The 22,750-nt window shown below is 34.8% G+C and overlaps 1 protein-coding gene across 1 annotated transcript in view; it reads right to left on the bottom strand.

Annotated features, from left to right (window-relative positions):
- Nucleotides 1–22,750, bottom strand: part of LOC132911039 (diacylglycerol kinase 1) — a 151,045-nt gene that overhangs the window by 70,309 nt on the left and 57,986 nt on the right. The window contains exon 2 of the mRNA XM_060967368.1: nucleotides 3,704–3,832. Within this exon, the coding sequence (XP_060823351.1) occupies nucleotides 3,704–3,767 (64 nt within the window). The 5' untranslated portion in view covers nucleotides 3,768–3,832. The remainder of the gene's footprint in view (nucleotides 1–3,703; nucleotides 3,833–22,750) is intronic.

Genomic DNA, 22,750 nt, shown 5'->3' with positions numbered 1-22,750 from the left:
CCGCAAACTGGTCTTTATCGATAGGATGCTTGATCCAGCCAATGAACAAACTTCACCGAGACGAATGTCAACAATTCGTGGTGGTTCTGGCGTTGGCAATTAAAACGATATCGACGCAATATTACTTGGTTCGTGGAGTAGAGGCTGAGCTTTCGAACGAATAGCCAGGTATAGAGAAAAAAGAGACGACAAGGGATAAAGGCGCGTTTTCGCTCGGTTTATTGGCCAGGTCTGGCCGCAAGGAAGAAGGAAAAAGCATGAGAGCTATAGAATGGAAAGACAATCGATCGGACATCTGGGATTCAGTTGTTTGCAGAGGAAACAACACCGATAAATTGACTAATAATAGGAGACCATTGGTCTAATCTACCAAACATCGATGTTATATGCACTTAACGAGCAAGATATTTTTAGGTAGTCGGTATTTTCGAGGCAATTGACAAGAACTATGATGGATCGTGCACCAACGTTTCGCATGATTAACGGCCCCGTTCGGAAATTCACGTTTCCGCACCAAAATCGGGAAATTGGCTGTTGCCCTTCTCAAAAATGGGAAATCTGTGTTCAGGATATTGGAATTTTTCTTTTTTAATTTTCCACTTGTTACACAAGCCGTTAAGTTTTTAGATACTGTTCAGGTTGACTGATTGAAGAACGAGTGGATGAATTTGTAATAGAAAAGTATACTAAAATAAATAAAGGTATAAGTATAAGTATTGTGGTATCGTGGACAAAAGGCCTAAGGGATATCGGCTGAGCCATAAACAGTGTCGCGAGAAAGCCCAAGTGTCGACAGGCCCATCAATGTGTCGTCGGTCCTCCAATCGAACAGTTTCATGGAAAAGAACTACGTGACCCTGGCCAAGAGCAGATGCGGAACACGTGCGTGGTGGGCTTAAGAAAAGACTAAGGGATGCTAAGGGAGAAAGACGAATTAACAGTGAGTATCAGTGGAGAAGCCAGAGAGTGTGAATCGAGAAGTGAGGGAGTGCGAGCGTTGGGTCCGTGGTGACGAGAGTTGCAAATTAACTATTGAGTCGCCTAAATTATAGTACTTTATTGTGATTAGTTCATGTTTAATTAACATCTGTACAATCCATTCATTGTAAATAAATCATAATGGTTTACGTTACTAAGATCCTTATTCTCTTAGTGTTGCAATACAATGGAATCGATAGGGAGCATGTTCATATATTTGTCGGAGATGAAGGACAACGGGCACTTTCTTTTGGAATGTTTGGGAAGGTCCCCGATACTTAGTTGTACTTAAATAATAAAAACTAAGAAATAGTTGCTGATGATTTAATCCGAGTACGGGTGCCCGAGATTAATGACAGTGGGCTTAGGCTCGAAGTGACATAACGGGTCGCTGAAAGCCACGGTCACGGGAGGGACGTGTACTTAACAGAGGTATGGAGTAATTAAATAGCTCTCCTTAAAAACAAAGATCGACCCGAGGGATACAGAGAGGTATGCAGAGAAGTATACAAGGGTAGTCCCACTTGGACTGAGATTCAGTCCGATAAGTTCGATAAGTACGTTGAGTGACACCAGAATTCTGTATCAAATCGCATTCGTCATTCCGTTGACCGTGAATTCGTTATCGAACCTAAATTCATTGTCATCGACATCTCGATTATCTAATCGCCTCTATTATTTGTTAAACTCTGTAATAATTACATTTGTACCAGTAAAATATCATCTATAGTATATAACAAGGATGGCCAATTCCCGTGAAGATGCATTATACGACGCTAACCCCAATGGTAACCCGACATATTTATAGCAAAAGGACATTACCAAAAAAGTTAACCTTATAGCTTTAGCTAGAGGCTACGAGGAACATGAATAGAAATCTGTTTATTAGCTCCTTTGTTCCTAGACCTTGCAACCCAAAACATAAGGTATATTCAGGGACACAATAATATGGACCTCTCCTTATTTAGAATATTTCTGCGTAATAACAGTCACCAGGTCACGGATGTTCATAAATAAAGATGTAGAGCTCTTCTTGAAGTAGTTACTTCGACAGATACAATTATTTCTTTACGTAGAAATATTCTCTGTCTTTTTTGCATGATGCATTGCATCGATGACACTTTAAATTGGCAAAATAATAAAATAATAAACGGTTATTAGATTTTTAAGGAATCGTACATTTGAGTTCGATGTAACCGGGTACAGTACAATTGGTTAACTATGGTCAGACAAACAAATACTACTTAACACGTTCGTCGCCCAGCGTGATTCGGCTAAGTTTCTTGCGAGACCCAAATGCGACCACCGGTACGCAGAACGTAAATAGAACGACAAGCAGGAATTCATCGTTTATCGCCTTCGATTCATTGTAATGAAAAGATTATTTATTTCTGAAATGGAGAAAGCGACAAGCTTTCCAGCTAGAGTATTCCGAGGGATCTCATGGCAGATATCTCGGACCTTTCATTTAGTCGAGAAGCATACTTGTGAGACGTACATCGGTGATTTTTTCCTCCTCAAAATGTTCGGTAAACAGCGTGAAAATATATTTGAAAGTGAAGAGAGTAGCGATGACGGAGTCTATAACTATTGTTCGAAGTGCCCAAAATCACCCCAAATGTGTTTGGAATGTTTTAACGAATACCATGCGATATAGGATAATGTAATATATTATCTAGAATATAAATTAATAAAAAGTGTGGTATAATGTGTTTTTAATATTTCTATGTTGTATATCCTATATGTAATATCGTATATTTAATTAACTCGAACAAGAAGAGCGGCATCATCCTTTGGTGACGGGGCTCTCACGGAAGTATACCCGTCGCATAGATATGTGCGACGTGGCGACGAACGTATTAAGCGCAGTTTTCTTTAAAGTGAATAATGAACGCAATGTGGTTTATGATGTCAATGAAATAACGTAAAAGGTACTAGGTAATTTCGTTTGGCTTACACAAGAAAAACGCAGTTTCGAAATTTAAAAATTCTGAAGACAAACGTGTCGTGCAACGCGGCCGGAATAAATTCCGCTTCCTTCCAGCCGATGTCGCGTGAATTTCCATAATTCCATAAACAATGAACCCGACATTTCATGACTTTCGGTTGACATCCTCGAGATTCACTTTATTAGACACGTTTATGCGTTCCAATCGTTTTTGCAAGTACATTGTACGTATTAAGTTTAAAAATATTTTTATTTTGCAAGATATTAGATTGTTGCATAATTTTCGCTGTTCTTTTTAATCATTTAATTTTATTAGCAGGTTGAATGTAATTACTGAAAAATATTATGAGATCAATTTAGAAATCGCACGAAGACTGCCCTTTCCAGAAACTTGAACTTAACTTTTTCTTATATTTCAAAGCTGAATTATCGCAATATTTTCAATCGTCTCGTTGTTCTCTTACCTCTTTTTACAAGGTTCGTAAAATGTTCATGTAATGTTCGAAATCTTCACTTGGGTTCTCGATTGCCATTCTTTCACCACACCCTTAATCTTCCTAAGATTCACATCCATCTAATTACAAACAATTCTTTTCGAGTATACAACACGAATGAGCGAACAAAGTAACATTTTTCGTTCGTTTCGCTTGAAAGATAAAACATCTGTATCAGTGCAAACTCATTGTACCGATGACATGATCTTTCGTTGACCAGCGTCGCTTCGGTAGCAAAGTTTTCTAAACTCGCAACCAGCCGTCTGTTTCACTTTTTACTTACAAACTGCTAAATCCTGAAGCTGTTGAAATTCTGCCGGTGAGAGCTTATCCCAGTGAAAGGCCATCCTTACTTCTGGTCTTTGTCTCCCGCAGGACGAACGCCCAGTTGTTCAACGCTGAAAGTCGTCACCTGTAGATGGAAAGATATCGCTGGATTAAGGAAAGCTTTTCAATCCCATTGTACGGGAAGTCTCATATGCTATAAATTCACGTGATAATGTCGACTGCTTTAATAAACAATTTCAAAGTTTCAAGTTCCTTAAATATTTTCAACATCTTTGCAGTAATTTCTTCAAAGTGTTCTTTTCAAGCAAAATGCTGCAAAGTAATATAATAATATGTAAAGCGTAACGTGCTATCTTTTTTGACAGTCTGAAGGCTAGCGACAAAGTACACTCGCGGCTACTTAACGTCCGCTTTACACGATAAACGAGACCTTTTTACCTTGCATCAACGACCATCGCTCAAGTTCGTTCTTTTCCTTCTGTTGAATATTTCACACGTTTAACATGAACGTTCAAACATTCATCCTAAGCGTGCAACGCGCATTATTACACGAATAACTCGGTCGCGATTATTCGATAAATGCCAGGTAATTACCTCGTAAACACGCTCGTTACTACGCTCACTGTAATTTGTGCAATAAATACTTTACCGATATGAGTTGTAATCATCGTGATACGTGTAATTGTAATCGTGTATATGTAGCCGTAAACTTGAATGAAATTTTATAAAAATGACATTTTTTATTTCTCTTATTTTTCTCACTTTTTCGGAACTTTTATTTGTATAATTTATTTTTCCTTGAATTTTCTGGGTTGGAAGCTTCGCCTACGGTGCTTCGTAAATTTAAGGACCACCAGCCTATAAAGCATTTCACTTGAATATCCGTTTTACCTTTTTAGAAAACCTGTCGCGTCCCTTCCTCTCTCCCTATTCGCATCAAATGGAGTAAACTGCGGTCCTCTCGGACCAATTTCTGACGACGCGAGACGTGCATTGAAAACAAGGAATCCAGATTTTTCAAGAATACGATCCCCTTCAGCTTTCTACGTATGAGTTCCTCGAAACACACACTGATCGTCTGCATATATTAAAAAGTAGAAAAATGCCATGTTGCAAGTATTACTTTTTAAAATATAGGGTGTCTATAGAAGCTGCTCAGAAGCCACATTAACGTAACTTCGTAAGACTACAAACATTATTTTTTAATATAGAATTTACTACTATTTATGCCATTTTCTTGCAATATACGAATTTACAATAAATGAAATACAGAAACAATTAATTTTTTTATTGAGTATCGAACATTGATCGTGTACTTACGTAACGAAACTGAGAAATTGTCAACAAATTGAGTTAGTTTTGGCTTCTCGAAAGCTCACATACATACGTTTTAAAAAATAATATTTGCAACATCACAATTTGTACCTTTTAACACGTTGTTGAGCGCCAATTTCACTGAGAATTTATCGTGCGTCACCGGCTATTATTTCGTAATTGTATGTGCAAGTGAAACGATATAAATAAACTTTAATAAATTTTATTTATTATTCAACTTTTAATATTTCTTTTTCCTATGATAAACAGTGTAGCAATCACCTACGTGTAATGGTACGCAACAGCTTTTGCAAATATATCTACTTTCGCTGTGTTTCCCTTTTCAAGGGCATTCTCTACACGCTCTAGTCGGATTTGTTTTTCTGTCAGTGACTATTTTTTCTAAGATGTGGTTTCTCAGGTGTCCTGAAAGCCCGAAGGGTGCATCATTATAAGGATGCTGTTTTAGAAATTCGAGAAGCGTCAGGTGCAACGCTGCATTCTTTGGAATCCATAATTATCCATTCTCTAGCTACTTCCAGTAGAAACTTCTTGTATCTTGTTTTATTTTCTGGCAGATAGGTACGGTACGTTTTATATGCATCTAACAAGGTGCAGTTTATCAGAAAAAATGCTAATTTTTTCGACCACTTTGAAGCTTTTCGTAAAAAGCTGCTGTTCGCCACAAACTGATCTGCACGATCTTCCCCTTTCATGTGCTTAGTGCATTGTAATATGCACGTAGGTTTAATGATATTTCGCTGGCCTAATATCAGACTCGCTATCTTCTGATACAGTATCATTTTCCAAGTCACTGCAACTTGATTCACAGTCACTCGGACAATCAGATAAAACACCCGCGTGTAATTCATTGGAAAATTCTTCGTTGCTACGTTTCGTCATCATTGACAGTTTTTTATAACAAAGGACGCAACTTGACGGGTCTTATAAGCGAGAGACACAGCTTGAGGTTTGCTGACCAACAAGTGCACTGTATTACTTCCAGCAACGCACTGAGAAAACGACGTTGATGCGAAAAAAGAGCATCACGAGTTTATTCGTGGCCGGTCAACAATGTGTTGATATTAATATAAATTTATATAAATTATAATTTTATAATACCAATATTAAAATATGTATAATTTTATGTGCTAGACTAGGTTAGATGTGTGGCGGTGATGCTTGTATGTGAATATCAGTGTGTGGAAGTACGTATGAGCGCAGCATTTCGAAAACAAACGAATGTAAACTGCTTAGTCGGTTAACAGCCGAGTATGGAAGAAAGTGCAAATGCAAATGCAAGTTTGTATCGATAAATATCTTTGAAATCATTTATCAAATAAATATATAACTATTCTAATATAAATTCCAAGTGTAAATTTAGTGTTCCTATACCATTATTTCGGCTATTAAGATCCAAGATTCTCAACAAAACATTTATTGTAGTTAATAGAAACATTAATTTTACGCAATAGGCGAGAAGTTATTGCCCTAGATATTCATTTGTAATGCTATCGTTGAATCAATTCTTTTAATGTATTAAAACTATTGAGATACGTATAATTTTATGTGCTAGACTAGGTGCTGCGTGGTAGTAATACTTGGTATGTGAAAATCAGTGTGTGGAAGTATGTGTGAGCGCAGCATTTCGAAAACAAATGAATGTAAACTGTTCAGTCGGTTAACAGTCGAGTATGGAAGAAAGTACTGAGACGCGTGCAAGTATCGATAAATATCTTTGAAATCGCTTATCAAATAAATATATAATTATTCTAATATGAATTCTAAGTATAAATTTAGTGTTCCTATACCATTATTTCGGCTATTAAGCTCCAAGATCCTCAACGAAAACGTTTATTGTATTTAATAGAAACAAGCAACTCTCTTTTAATGTATTAAGACTATTGAGATATGTATAATTTTATGTGCTAGACTAGGTGCTGCGTAGTAGTGATGCTTGTATGTGAAAATCAGTGTGTGGAAGTATGTGTGAGCGCAGCATTTCGAAAACAAATGAATGTAAACTGTTCAGTCGGTTAACAGTGTGGTATGGAAGAAAGTACTGAGACGCGTGCAAGTATCGATGAATATCTTTGAAATCGTTTATCAAATAAATATATAATTATTCTAATATAAATTCCAAGTGTAAATTTAGTGTTGCTATACCATTATTTCGGCTATTAAGATCCAAGATTCTCAACAAAAACAAAAAATGTTGTGCATCCATTATTTCCTTATAAAACGAAAGAAACTTTTCGGACGACCTAATATTATATCAGCAACAACGTTAAATCATCCAAGATCCAAGATTCTCAACAATTAATAAATGTAATGGTGTTGAGTGTGGCTTCTAAGTCAATCAAACTTAAAAAAAATCCCTACAATGTGTAACAGGAGTATGATTATATCGATCTCCAGAGTGTGTAAATATTTAAAAATGGTGCAACATTCGACAAGGAAGGAAAGAAGAGTAACAAGTTGCCAAAGAGACAGGAGCACCTGACAAACTTTCCTCTGATCGTTTTCTGTATTCTGTATTTCGTTAGGCACGCAGGTCTACTTGAAATTTTTATAGAATTTCCAGGCAAATTGAATTTCTACTTTCAATCCAGACATCAGAGGGAAAGAGAAAAAGATTTAAAACTGAGATACGGGTGGGTCGACAAGCGACAGGATTCAAGGATGAAATTATCGGTTCACGAGCAAATATTCCAAAAGTTGCCACTTTGTGGTGGGAAAGTTTACGGGTGAATTCCGGGAAATGGCTGCGCGAGAGTTTGTCTCTTATCGGCAACCTCTTCGCAACCGATCTCGGTCGATACAGCGCGCCGTTAAATAAAGCACTATTGACTATTTCAAAGAGCTAAAGAACGAGATAAGAGAATATTCGTGTGAACGTAGAACGTTCAAACGCCAGTCGTGGATTTTATCGATCTGCGAACTAGTTGAGAAAATTGAAAATTTCCCTTCCTGCCTTCTTTCCTTACAATTTTCGTCCTCACTCACGCGTATGTTGTATTTCGCCAATTATTGTAACAATGCTATCGTCCAGAAAGTAAAAATTTTGTTTCTTCTTGAATTTTTCCTTAGCATCCTCGCTGCTGCTGACTTTTACAATGTGGCGAATTTATTCATCAATATCTCTACATCGAATACGATGAATATTTTTGTTTTCGTTTTAAAAAGAACAAGATTAATTATTTTAACACTGTTAGTCATCGATTATCATTCGTTCAATGATTCATAACTATGTTCAATATAAATATAATTATAATTTGTGATAAACAAAAAAAAAAAAAAAAGAAAATGGTTTTGGAAAAGGTTTCCAGAGGACTGACCGACTAAATTAACATAAGATAATGGTTGTCACAAGTTTACCAGGATATCCGAGGGGCTATATCCGATTGATGTTATTTAACACAAGTACTTGGAATAAGAAATTTTCGAAATTTCTCCAGGGGAACAGAATTAAAAGTTCTCGAATGGAAAAAAAGAAAAAAAAAGAGAGAAGCAAGAGAGAAGGATAACATTACATGACTGATCTGGGTGAAAAGCTTCTCGTTGGGTTTGTGTAATTGAAAATGATCATTTTTCATTGGAATTTTATTTTTGTTTGTAGACGCTTCATTTTTTTAGTGGCTCTTGAGAAGCTTCTTTATTCGTGGATTTTCCCTTGAAAATAGCATCTTAGTTTATTGATTATAAAATATTCGATTTATGAAACAAGTAATCTCGTCAATCTCGTAATCAAATAGGAATCCTACAAGATCAGAAAGTTTCGTTGCTTTTGTGTGATCGTTATCGACTTATAAATTCTATTTTCTTTCTCTTTAGAAACCAAGGTAGATTTTATTGCATTGCGAGGCAAAAGGTTCCCGAAGTATGTTACAACAGACATTTCCTACTATACGTTTCCAGGAATTGAATAATTCCGTAAGAATCACAAGAAAATATTACCCAAGAATATTCTCGATAAACACCATCGAATTTTAAATTAAAGCGAAAGAGATACTTTTTACGAAAAAGAGAATTAATATTAAAATTAAATCATTCCTTTTTCCCCGTTAATTTCACACGTTTCGATAAAGTGAAAAAAAGCAATATCTATGCACATTTCGTTATTTTATATTTTATGGGATACAGAGAACAGGTTCTTTTTTATTTTCGATCAAAGAATTTGTAAATTCACTTATTTATCTTCTCCATGTATCGAATTTCCACCATTACGTCGATTTAATACTAAGAGACAAATTAAGGTGGGAAAACGAGGGTTATCTCTGCTATCAAAATATGAATTTGCATAAAGATTCACAATCCGAGAGAATATTTTCTAGGAAATCTCAGGAATTTCAACATCTTTCGACAATAGATGAACAACGATTTCTGTTTTATATTATTTTATTCAATTACGTGTGATTCATTTCTATTATTATGTTCGCGCATAATTCAACGAACTAATATAAAACAAGAAACACTGTGCGTCTATTATTTCCTTATAAAACGAAAGAAAAATTCCGGACAACCTAATATTATAATAAAACATATTATGGGCTTACGTGTAGTCTATTTCATCATATTAACGTGTTCATTAAAAAATATAATGCGTTCATTAAATAAAATTCGTCTGGAAAGATTTAATTTCGTTCATAAAAGTATCAATTTCCATAAAGATCTACAATGTGATATTACCATAGCTTATTGCATGGAGATATACAATGTGATATAACCATAGCTTCCGAGCAAATATTCATCGCTGTGTTTCCAAGAACCGCAAAGCGATTTTACGTCATTGCATCGATAAGCTCGGTACTCGAACATCCTTACAGCTTAGGTAAGATAAATCTGGTTGGAACGGGTTGACAAATATCGATGGCTCGTCACGAAACCGATTGAGGGTAGCAAAATGCAACTGGCTAGGGTGCGACTTGGATCGAACGAATATTCTCCATTTGGATGGAGGAACTGCCGCTTCTCGGAGCTTATACATTCAGCGTGATGTCACCGTTGAGCAACGTAGGTCGATATATCATGCGGGTAACGGGCAAGATAGGAAAATATGCGGACATTTTCGATCGATCGACGCCCTGTCAAAGTCGGGGCAAATGCACGTATCTGCGTTCGGAAGTGGAATATTGAATCGTCTGTTTCTCTTATCAACTACATTTTACGAATACAAATTGGAAACCGCGCAATAAAAAAGAATACGAAGAACGATGACGAATGGTTTTAATCGGAAAATCGTTTTCTCAGGGTATTCCACTCATCTTCGAGCGATGGACCACGACGGCAACCACTGGAATATTTCTACATACGATTTCCAGGCTTTTGTTCTTTTATTATTTTATTGAATTATCAACTCACATTATCAACTCGGATTTTTCATGATATTCTTCAAAGCATGATTTTTTATTTACACTTTACGTTGAGTGTAATAATGAAATTTTTTATTGCTACTAGCTACTCTTCGAAAGACGTGCAACGAGCATTGTGAATGGGGAAGAACAGACTTTTGTTGTTTTATTATTTTATTGAATTATCAACTCACATTATCAACTCGGATTTTTCATGACATTCTTCAAAATATAATTTCGTAATTACACTTTACGTTGAGTGTAATAATGAAGTTTTTGATTGCTACTAGCTGCTCTTCGAAAGACGTGCAATGAGCATTGTGAATGGGAAAGGACAGACTCGTGTTGTTTTATTATTTTATTGAATTATCAGCTCACATTATCAACTTTGATTTTTCATGACATTCTATAAAATATAATTTTGTAATTACACTTTACGTTGAGTGTAATAATTAAATTTTTTATTGCTACTAGCTACTCTTCGAAAGACGTGCAACGAGCATTGTGAATGGGGAAGAACAGACTTTTGTTGTTTTATTATTTTATTGAATTATCAACTCACATTATCAACTCGGATTTTTCATGACATTCTTCAAAATATAATTTCGTAATTACACTTTACGTTGAGTGTAATAATGAAGTTTTTGATTGCTGCTAGCTACTCTTCGAAAGACGTGCAATGAGCACTGTGAATGGGAAAGGACAGACTTGTGTTGTTTTATTATTTTATTGAATTATCAACTCACATTATCAACTCGGATTTTTCATGATATTCTTCAAAGCATGATTTTTTATTTACATTTTACGTTGAGCGTAATAATTAAATTTTTTATTGCTGCTGGCTGCTCTTCGAAAGACGTGCAATGAGCATTGTGAATGGGGAAGAACAGACTTTTGTTGTTTTATTATTTTATTGAATTATCAACTCACATTATCAACTCGGATTTTTCATGACATTCTTCAAAATATAATTTCGTAATTACACTTTACGTTGAGTGTAATAATGAAGTTTTTAATTGCTACTAGCTGCTCTTCGAAAGACGTGCAATGAGCGTTGTGAATGGGAAAGGACAGACTTTTGTTCTTTTATTATTTTATTGAATTATCAACTCACATTATCAACTTGGATTTTTCATGACATTCTATAAAATATAATTTTGTAATTACACTTTACGTTGAGTATAATAATGAAATTTTTGATTGCTACTAGCTGCTGTTTGAAAGACGTGCAACGAGCATTGTGAATGGGAAAGAACAGAATAGTAAGTGTAAAAATCAAATACCTAGCAAAAGTCTTTTCATAATGTGTAGGTAAATATATTCTTCGTTATTAGATCACATAGGAAGGAAATATTTGGGAATTTTATTTAAAAAGATCGATCTATTCATCGCCATCGTTGCACCTTAAGAGAGAAAAATTGATGCGTGTTGCGAGAATTCCTGTAGTCGAAGCGTTTTAACTAGAGACACGTAGAATTTGTAAAGCTAAGCCAGCTTTTATTTGCTAATGGAGTAATTTCGTGGCAGCGTTGGTCATGTCCTAGTAATTAAAAGCTCGTGAATAGGCGATTCAGCAACGTAGCGCGATTAGAAACATGGCGCTCCTATCTTCGATTTTGATTAGGCTATCGATCGAATAGAGAACTTTGGATTCCTCGACTTTATCAATCACAAGTCGTTAATTAATAAACTACGGATGTTTACGCAAATTTATATTTTTATAAATACGATTAGAATTTAAATAGAAATTTGTTTCACCCTATGAATATCTTAAGGAAAATTTCACTTTGGATATTTTGTACATTTTTGTACACTGAAATCTTCTATAAAAACATCTGCAGTCAATTATTTAAATTATAATCGTCTTCCATAGACAGCAGGAATTACTTTTTTTAATAAACTGAAGTCACGCATATGGTCAATGTGAAATTACAGTACAAGGCACCTAACATTAGGATTTTAAAATAGCGCTGCAACTATTAATTACACCAAAAGCGTGTTTCAACCAGAAATTAAATGATTCTAATGCGATTAGTTTCTTGTTCCTAAGATACAAAAGATAAAAAAATTAATTTTCCTTTTTTTATAGCATTTCTTCATACATTTCTTAATTTAACTTAATCCAATTGGTAGTTCCGATTGTTAGTTACAAAACATTTTTAGTTAACTTTACAATCTATAAAAAACTTTTGTGTACTTAAATATGTGGTGAAATTTCTCTTTTTCTACAAACATTTAAATTCTACCTGAAGAAAGAAATTAACGTATACAAAAGAAATATTTCATGGCAAAAATAAAAAGGATTTGATAAATAATAACCAGATTTAGATGATTCTAATGCGATTAGTTTTTTGTTTTATATCCTATAAACAGAAACCATATGAAATAAAAAATGTAGTTCTTCCTTTATAGCATTCCTTCATACATTTCTTAATTTAACTTAATCCAATTGGTAGTCCTGATTGTTAGTTACAAAACACTTTTAATTAACTTTACAATCTATAAAAAACTTTTGTGTACTTAAATATGTGGTGAAATTTCTCTTTTTCTACAAACATTTAAATTCTACCTCAAGGAAGAAATTAACGTATACAAAAGAAATATTTCATGTTAAAAATGATAAGGATTTGATAAATAACAACCAGAAATTAAATGATTCTAATGCGATTAGTTTCTTGTTCTTAAGATGCAAAAGATACAAAATTTAATTTTTCTTCCTTTATAGCATTCCTTCGTACATTTCTTAACGTATTAACTTGATCCACTTGATAGTTACCCGATTGTTAGTTACAAAACACTTTTAGTTAACTTTACAATCTATAAAAAACTTTTGTGTACTTAAATATGTGGTGAAATTTCTCTTTTTCTACAAACATTAAAGTTCTACCTCAAGGAAGAAATTAACGTATACAAAAGAAATATTTCATGGTAAAAATGATAAGGATTTGATAATGAGAAATCATCAGTAAAACGATTATATTATAACGGTAAAATATCCTTCTTTTGATGGTTCGGAAAGCGGTGAATGGTGGCAATTTGTTAGATCAGAGATATAATCGAGTTAACCTAGATACCTAGGTTCTACAGGCTGAACTTTCGGTTCCGTGATAATGCAATCGTAAGGGCGTTGATAATTAATTGCAATTATGTTCACGTCATGTAAATGAAGGTGCAGACTCCTGTTACATATGTATCTCATGGTACAATACTTTAACTTACGTTCGTTTGTCGATGAAATTTATCCAATTGAGTCCCGTGTAATTTCTCTAATTTTCAGTCTAATTTTAGCGAGTGACATTCTTCGGTGATATAATAATAATTGCAAACATATTATTGGAATATTAGAGGCTTTGTATCCTTTGTTCGTGATAGTCTTGATATACACGCACGATTCGGTATTGTAGGATCTTTTGAAATGTTTTTGTTATGAATATACACGGTTTATTTCTTCTCTTTGGTATCTTGTTTCTTTTCTTTTTTTAGAATTTTTGATGGTGTTGTATATAGTATTCATGAATCACGATTATTAACATTGTCACATTTTTTTATCTTCACACGATATCTCGTTTATTTGTTCTATATGATACTTCTGTAGTATCGTAAATTATAATATGTCACTTTGAGCCTAAGCCCACAGTCATTAATCTCGGGCAGCTGTACTCGGATTAAATCATCAACAACTATTTCTCAGTTTTTATTATTTAAGTACAACTAGGTATCGGGGACCTTCCCAAACATTCCAAAAGAAAATGCCCGTTGTCCTTCATCCCCGACAAATATATGAACGTGCTCCCTATCGATTCCACTGTATTGCAACACTAAGAGAATAAGAATCTTAGTAACGTAAACTATTATGATTTATTTACAATAAATGGATTAAACAGGAAACGATGGTTGTTTAACCTGAACTAATCACAATAACGTATTACAATTGAGACAACTAGATAATTAATTTGCAACTCTCGTCACCACAGCTCCAACGCTCTCTTCACAACACTGGCAACACTCCCTGACTTCTCAACTCACACTGACTGTTAATTCGTTTTTGTCCTTCAGCTACCCCTTGTCTTTTGTCTTAGCTTCGCGTCTTTTGTCTTAGCCCCACCACGCACATGTTCCGCAACCGCTTGTTTATAATTCGCTCGACACCCCCAGGCCCCTCGTCAACAATACCACAATATCATATAGTTTTCGTCGATGGAAGGAAGTAATTAAAAGGATTCTGGATTGAGAGATAAACGATCGATCGGGAAATCAATTAACTTCTATAAATAAATGTAATTATTATTTTTCCTAATTGGAAGTTTGTTTCTTCGCGGAAAGTATACTAATTGTTCGTTACTTCGTTCACGCTGTAGGTCACTTTAAGCGCTGACCAAATATGTATTTACTATTGTCGACGTTATAGTTGGTCAACACCGGTGACAAGTCATTGTCGCATTATTGTTATTGTAAAATCGTTTCTAAAAAAGCTCATTTTCCCCTTAAGTTCTAGGTATGTTATTTTGAAATAAATTCTTACCTATTAGAAAAGCGGAGGAAATTTCAGAGATGGACGAAATAGTATACAATTTTTTGATACACTGTTTATATTTTTCTTGATTTTATATTTTAATGTCACTTTATGATTAAGCACGAGAATTTTAATATGACATAATTGAAGATAAAAACAGCTTGTTAGGTTCGAAAACGTCTTTTAAGAATAGTTAAAATAGTTAAATAGTTGAGTGATCAAAGATACGATTATTAAGACGAAATTATATTACGAGGATATAATTATTATTGTTTTAATATCTTCAATAATATAAATATGAAATCTTTCGAGAGGGATGAAAAAACACATAGAAAGAGAATTATATGGTAACACGAGATCGATTGACAATGTAACATTATATTCTCAAGAATAGAGAACTTGATCCATCGTGTTATTTTCCTCGAGTCTTCTTTTTACATTTTCAGAAGACCGGCGGTTATACACAAATTATGCTTTTATATCTGTCGAAGCGATATTTTCATATCCGGACTAATATCTTTTAATTTGCATGAAATTTCGCCCGACAAAGGCGGACTAATCTCGTTAATGAAATTACGATTACACCTAAGGGATCGGTTCGCATGCCGTGAGTTACTAAAAAATGTATCGATCCGAATATCCAGCGCGTTCATTACATCGTGGATTCTTATCAGCGCACAATCTGCCTTGTAAATTATCTTCCACGGATCGTTTAATAACGTTTGCGCTTGAATTAGGATAAAAACGTCACGAACCCCTCGTTATATAAAGTATTTTTAATTGGAACTTTTAACGAAACTCTCTCTTCGATCGTTCAAAAATTACATTGTATTAGGTGATTAAAGATAATTGGCAAAATTATAATTAGTACTGTTAAAAAAAAAAGAAAAGAGAAGAGGCAGAGATACAGAGGGAAAGGAATGAAACTGGTTTTATTGGCACAAGGATCGTTACGCAAAGTATTCGTCGGCATATCTCCAATTAGACTGTTACTAAATGGCTTCTCGACACGAGTATCTTGCACTCTTCACTCCAATTATTAGGTGCAATAACCAGATGGCTCGATTCTTCGCTAATTTCCTGTTTCTCTGATGAGGCTAGTCGTTACGAAACAACGATGACAGAATATTCAAAGCTGTTATAGATTCTTCGATTAATCATCGTTACGTAAACGTAGGATTGTAAAGGTACGATATTGTAAAGAACTCGAATTCTTTAAATAATTACCTTAATTGCAAACCACGATCTGATGAAGAATTTTAGAAATTTCAGAATTTTCGTAACAGGTACTTATACTGAATTAATTTCTATAACACAAGAACTTGATAAATAAAATTGCTAATTGTAAATTATCTGCAGGACTCTACATCCACGACGATGATAAAATATGACCTTTTGTATTTAAATGGTTTATTTAAATTTCCCATAATTTTAATGATATCTATTCCATTAATATATATTTTGTTAAATTGTTTCGCAACCGAAGATACTCGAATTTTCAAGCTTTCAAAATTGTCCACTAAATTGCAGTAGCAAAATAAAAATCCTTTCAAGGACGAATTAACACGACACGTTCTGTTAAAGAAAGAAAGGATAGTTTGATGGAACGCGATATTGCCAATGTTGGATACTTAGAACGAGTGAAAATGATTTGGGCGGTCGAAGAGTATTGTACTGTGTGATAGGTAATGGCCGTTAATAAAGTGCTATTAGTTGGATTAACGAAGATACGATAGTACCTAAGGCGTTATTCCGTGATCATGACCCTGACAGAGTAACGCGCTCCGTGCTCGGTAATAAAGATTCACTGTCTCAACTCCGGCTCCCGGAACAATCAAGTCACTTCCATAAACGATTATGTGCCGTTTTACGGTGTACGAGGCTACTACAAGCGCAGGAAAAAAGGATACAGACATAGCAGACGAAAAGAATTACGAAAAGAATTCAAGACACTCGATACTTTCAAATTATGCTTACTACGAAATAAGAAAACATTCCTATCAAATACGTTTAAAACACTTTGACTGCCACGCCGAAATCACATGTTTCGTTCAGGAAGCCAGGGGAGTATTTTTATTATCGTTTTCTACAACTTGCCACACGTTTTTAAAATTTTTACCGCGAATCATTCGATATGATGATGTCAGTCATCAGGAAAATTCCGGATCGATCGCTGGATCACTAAATGCTACAATTTTATAAATGTGTCAACCCTCGTTTAGGTCCATCATGGTCCCAGATGGATTAATAATACCAAAAATGTACTACATAACATGGAATTCCTTCTGTAAAAAAATAATAAATGGAAGAATATTCTATTATTGAAAATATTCTATTATTTATTATATATTCTATTATTATAATATTATTATTGAAAATATTCTATTATTAGGTATTTTTTAAAGACCGGTCTCATTTTCACTGGTTATGGTAGAAATAGCTTCGTGTTAACTATCGGTAGTTTTAGTGTTACACTGTTTAGAAGTATTGAGATATGTGTAATTTTCTGTGCTACACTAGATTAGCCGCGTGTAGTGACACACGTACATGAGTATGAGACAGCGTCTCGTAAAACAGAAGAAAACAACCGTTGCGTTGGTAGTGTGGTAAAGAAGATGGTGAGACAAAGAGAGTGAAGCGCAAATTTGTATCGACGAACATCTTGTAAATCGCATGTCAAATAAATCTGAAACTATTTAGGTATCAATTGCAAGTGTAATCTAAGTGTTGCTATACGTTTATTTCGGCGATTAAGATCCACGGTTCTCAAAAATAAGAATTAGAATACTTAGAGAAAATGAGGCATGTCTCAAATATTATTATGAAATCGTTGACCATTTGATAGCGCAATAAAATGAGGAAAAATTCACAATGCATTATTATTACATTTTCTAAGAAATAAATATTATTAATTGAGTTGCGTATGATAATATTGAAGATAGGAGAATTATAGTACTGCATTTTTATAGTATTCCACTTTTAAAAGATTACGGTTTCCTTCATTTTCATATTACCCATTCCTCTATTACATTTACTATTATTTTCTCTCAGATTTTGTTTCAGACTTCCAATACCTAAACTTTCGAAATTCTGTGCATAATTTATATCAAAATCCAACATTGTCTAGTTCCACAGACGTTAATAAAGTCAGCCATACCGCGATCTTCTTCGTTAGAAATCCGCCTTGAGCCCGCGAATCGCTTCAGCGAAGTCACTGGTGAAGTGGAAGCAGCGCGAACATCTACCAACCGCTTAAGCGTGACAACTAAGTGATTGCGGATATTATCAATACTATCTAATGAAAAAATCCGCAATCACTTAGTTGTCAACCCAATATAACGAGATGGAGGAAATATAGCCACGTTATACGTTGCAACGCACCCAATAAAATCATTAAACTGATGTTGTCCGTAAGAAAGGATTTACGAGCGAGATAACCAGATTTCTTTGTTCGTCAAGTCAGGATTGGAAATAGCTATTCAAACAAGGAAGGAAATTCGAAGCGAAACGAAATAAAACGAGGACGAGGACATTGTGGATTTTCGATTATCGCCAGCAATTATACGGATTGGGGAATTTGGCGGGAATCATCACAGCGTGTTTTGTTTGCCTTTCATCGAGTCTTGTTTTCTTTTTCAAGAACACGACCGTGTCCAGCTACGTCCAATCCCGGACCGACGTTCGATCGTTGGTCGATCCTCGAGGATCGCGCCATTTTTCCGTTCCCCGGCTGAACGCCAAGTTGTTTACGCGGCGGGAAATAAATTAACTTCAATCAGGCGCGATAGCTTGTAGACGCGAGTGGGGAGGACGATCAAAAACGAATAAATGGAATTCTATTCCGGGGGGTTGATTAATAGGGGTGATTTCGCCCGTAGCCGAAAGATTTCATAAAAATTCGTCTGATGGTTAGTCCCTCGACACGAAGCAGCCAATTCGTTTACTCATTTGTTATTCACGCGAAATATAGGACGTCTCGTTATTGTACAAATGGGCAGTGAGTGATTGTATGTGATAAGATAAGTGGAAAATATAGATTAAATATTATTCATTCGACAGCTGAGAATTCAAAGCTTTGTCAAGTATTGGGTTGGCAACTGAGTGATTTTATCAATTCCACTTAATGGCAAAATCCGCAATTGCTTACTTGTCAACCCAATATATAGCAATTTGGCTAATTGCTGGTTGGAGAAGACAACGGAAATAAGTTTATTTTACGTACGAAAGTAAGTCGAATATGTAGAATAAAATGCTTTTGAAGTTTTATTTTCAGGAAAATTGCATATGATAATTTATAAGGTATACTTCTATATATGAATTTTCATAGGTTTATAATTGCTAAGAGATCGTCGTACTTGCGAAAATAATTATTTAACAACGTGAAATAACTTCTTTTTCGTTTCAAATTTCGAAAACTCGATAAGTATACATGAATTTACAATTAGTTGATTCGATTAAGACAGGTGGTTATTCTACATGCTAAAATATAGGTCGAAAATACAAAATTCAATTTTTTGATATCAAACTTCGCTTTCAGCAACAATGAGCTTAATAGCTTGCGAGGTACGAGAGGAATGTGACTAATTGTCGAATGAATAGCAACGGACAATCGTCAGAAAATTATTCTACATGCAAAAATAAGGTGGAAACGTGGAATAAATTGAAGCCTGAACAAATGACAAATTTTCGAAACGAAGTTTCAAATGCGAGAATTTTATATTAATTTTTTGCTGATAGAATAACTTCGTTATACGCTCGCCCTTGACAAATTTTCTAATTCGATTATTTCAAAATATGAAGAAATTTTATTCTATATCTTCTGCTTATTTTTTTGAGATCACCCTTTTTTCGATTATAGCATGGAATGCACGCTCCACATACTGTTATTAATAAACGTATTAAGCGAGGAGAATGTTTGGGCGATAGCGAGAAAATTTAAACGGCGGAGGATCTCGACAATGAGAAAGATGACAAATGCCTATTTAAATGCAAACGTCAAAATGGAATAGGCAAATGGCTGTACAGTGAGATACTCATGGGACGAAATTAAAATTTTCTCGATTAAGGGAAACTCCATTACCAACTTTTTATCCGTATTCCTTAGATCGTTCGCCAGGTCCTTGAACATTGACGCATTGTAAACTGCTGAGTGGATGCGAACGTGAGATTACGTTCTATCACAGCGAAAAGTCGCAACTTCTTTATACAGTCACGGAATCGAATCAAATATTGAACGATTCTTAATACTTAATCAAACGTAGTAACCTGACGACAAAATACCGACAAATATTTGAATATTTGAGTATCGCTATAACCGGTCTGGTGATCAAACAAGCAAACAGAAGAACATTTAGCTTCGCAAGTGTTTGTATCCTTTTGTGTGCGTAAATAAAGCGTTTATCCGTAAAAATATCCACGCGTGATCACATGCTCCAACAAGAAAGTACTTGAATGCGAAAAGTGATTATGGAAGAAGTAACATTTAACTCGATATGGCTTCAAAGAACGCTCGAATTGATCGAGACAATCAGATGCAAAAATGTAATTCTGTATCGGCCAAAGATGCTCGAATATCGAGGAAAAAGCGGTGCTGTCGTCATATTCCATTCGTGGTGTCTCTGTCTTATAAAAACCCGATCAACGTCTCTTCCTTTTCTTCTTTTCCCTTTATCTTCGTGTGTATGAGCTGGAAAACGAGTTGGTTGCAATTTCCACTTCCGGTACCGCTGATTATATATCACGACGATCGATACGCAGGAAACAAGCGGAAAAAAGACGAGCTAAATGGGTGGGTTAGCGCGACTAAGGGTTGGGGGTAGAAGAGCGTAGCTACTATGGGGAAAGATATAAAACATAGGAGATTGTTGAGAGTTAGAAAAAATAATAACACGTGCAAGGGTTAGAAAAAGTTGGAGATGTTAGTAGATTTAGATTAGAAACAGAGAAGTTTGAATGGTAAAGTAAAATGGCAAAGATGTAAGTGGTATAGTAAAATTTACATTAAAATGTAAATAACAAAAAAATATAAAACGGTGTTTTTAGTAGGGGAGTAATACGTTACAAGAGCTAAAATAATTTATTTCAGTTTTATATACACGTTATGTATACGTATATACCTATTTATTGCATTTTCATTACACCATTTTAATTATAATTGTCTATGTGTGTGTAATGTATTACAGGTCTGTAATACCAGTGTTAATGAAACCCACTCTGTTGGAAAACCGCGGAATTCCCACGTGGCAAACACAATACACAGAATACTCCTAAATAAAAGAATATCAAATTGCATAGAAACAGTACTATTGGGTTGCTACAAACTCAACTAAGCCGCAATCATTTAGTTGTCAACACAATACAAATAACAAATCTAAGAAATAAGGATATATCCTTAAGATATATAAGAAATAAGGATAATCTAAACCAAATAAACAGATTTTTTACAAAATCGCAGTTTCTGTAATTTTCTTGTAATCCTATCAATACATAGATAAGAAAAATAGCAGTTTTTTATCGGCCACGTTCTCGTGTCTTCCGACGTGGCACAGACTAAAGAAAATAATTAACCAAAGGTCAATAGGGACAACAAATGAGACGCAAAATGATATACAGCGAAGGAAAACAGAAACACGATAGAAAGTAGGATTAATCAAAGAAAAGAAAGAACAGGCAAATAAACGGAACGAATAAATGAGAGTGGAAAAAGACGAAAGAAGGGGAGAGAGATGGTTGAAGCGAGGCGGTGGCGAGCATTTAATTAAAAACGAAGGGTGTGGGCCTCTCATGGACGTCGTCGGACCGGCGAACTACGAGAACGAGTGGAATTTATTTGCCAGCGTGCAAAGTTCCGATGGGCGTTTGCGATTCTCTTGGTTAAATTTTGTCGAGACGCCATTTAAAGTGCTAGCACATTGTGTGCTGAGGGATGATGGCTGGCAGGATGACCATTACGGGATACGATGAAAAATTAGACTGACCAAAGGCGAAAGGAATTTTTTCGTCGTTTGGCTGGATCCGAACAGGGATAAATGAATTGAAACGTGTGTCGACAAATGTAAAAAATATCGTCGAGATGACACTTCACGTTGCCACAGAAAACTGTCGACCTTAGCTAGGTCGTTCTTTGAATCACCACGCTGCAAGTGTCATTTTTGGGAAAAGATCAACTTACATATTTAAATGTAATTTTTCGTACTTGTTTTGATGTGTAGGTTTTTAATTCTTAATTTCAATTTTGAAGTATAGGTTTTAATTTTTCTGTCTGTGTTGAGAATTTTGGATCTTAATAGCAGAAATAATGGTATAGGGACACTAAATTTATACTTGGAATTTGTATTAGAATAGTTATATATTTATTTGATAAGCGATTTCAAAGATATTCGTCGATACTTGCACGCGTCTTAGCACTTTCTTCCATACTCGACTGTTAACCGACTGAACAGTTTACATTCATTTGTTTTCGAAATGCTGCGCTCACACATACTTCCACACACTGATTTTCACATACAAGCATCACTACTACGCAGCTAACCTAGTCTAGCACATAAAATTATACGTATCTCAATAGTTTTAATACATTAAAAGAATTGATTCAACGATAGCATTACAAACGAATATCTAGGGCAATAACTTCTTGTCTATTACATAAAATTGATGTTTCTATTAACTACAATAAATGTTTTGTTGAGGATCTTGGATCTTAATAGCCGAAATAATGGTATAGGAACACTAAATTTACACTTGGAATTCATATTAGAATAGTTATATATTTATTTGATAAATGATTTCAAAGATATTTATCGATACAAACTTGCATTTGCATTTGCACTTTCTTCCACACCAAACTGTTAACCGACTGAACAGT

The sequence above is a fragment of the Bombus pascuorum genome, chromosome 9 (assembly GCF_905332965.1).
Source record: "Bombus pascuorum chromosome 9, iyBomPasc1.1, whole genome shotgun sequence".
NCBI classification, from domain to species: Eukaryota; Metazoa; Arthropoda; class Insecta; order Hymenoptera; family Apidae; genus Bombus; species Bombus pascuorum.
The sequence above is the reverse complement of the archived record's forward strand: the minus strand, read 5'-3'. Positions and strand labels throughout refer to the sequence as shown.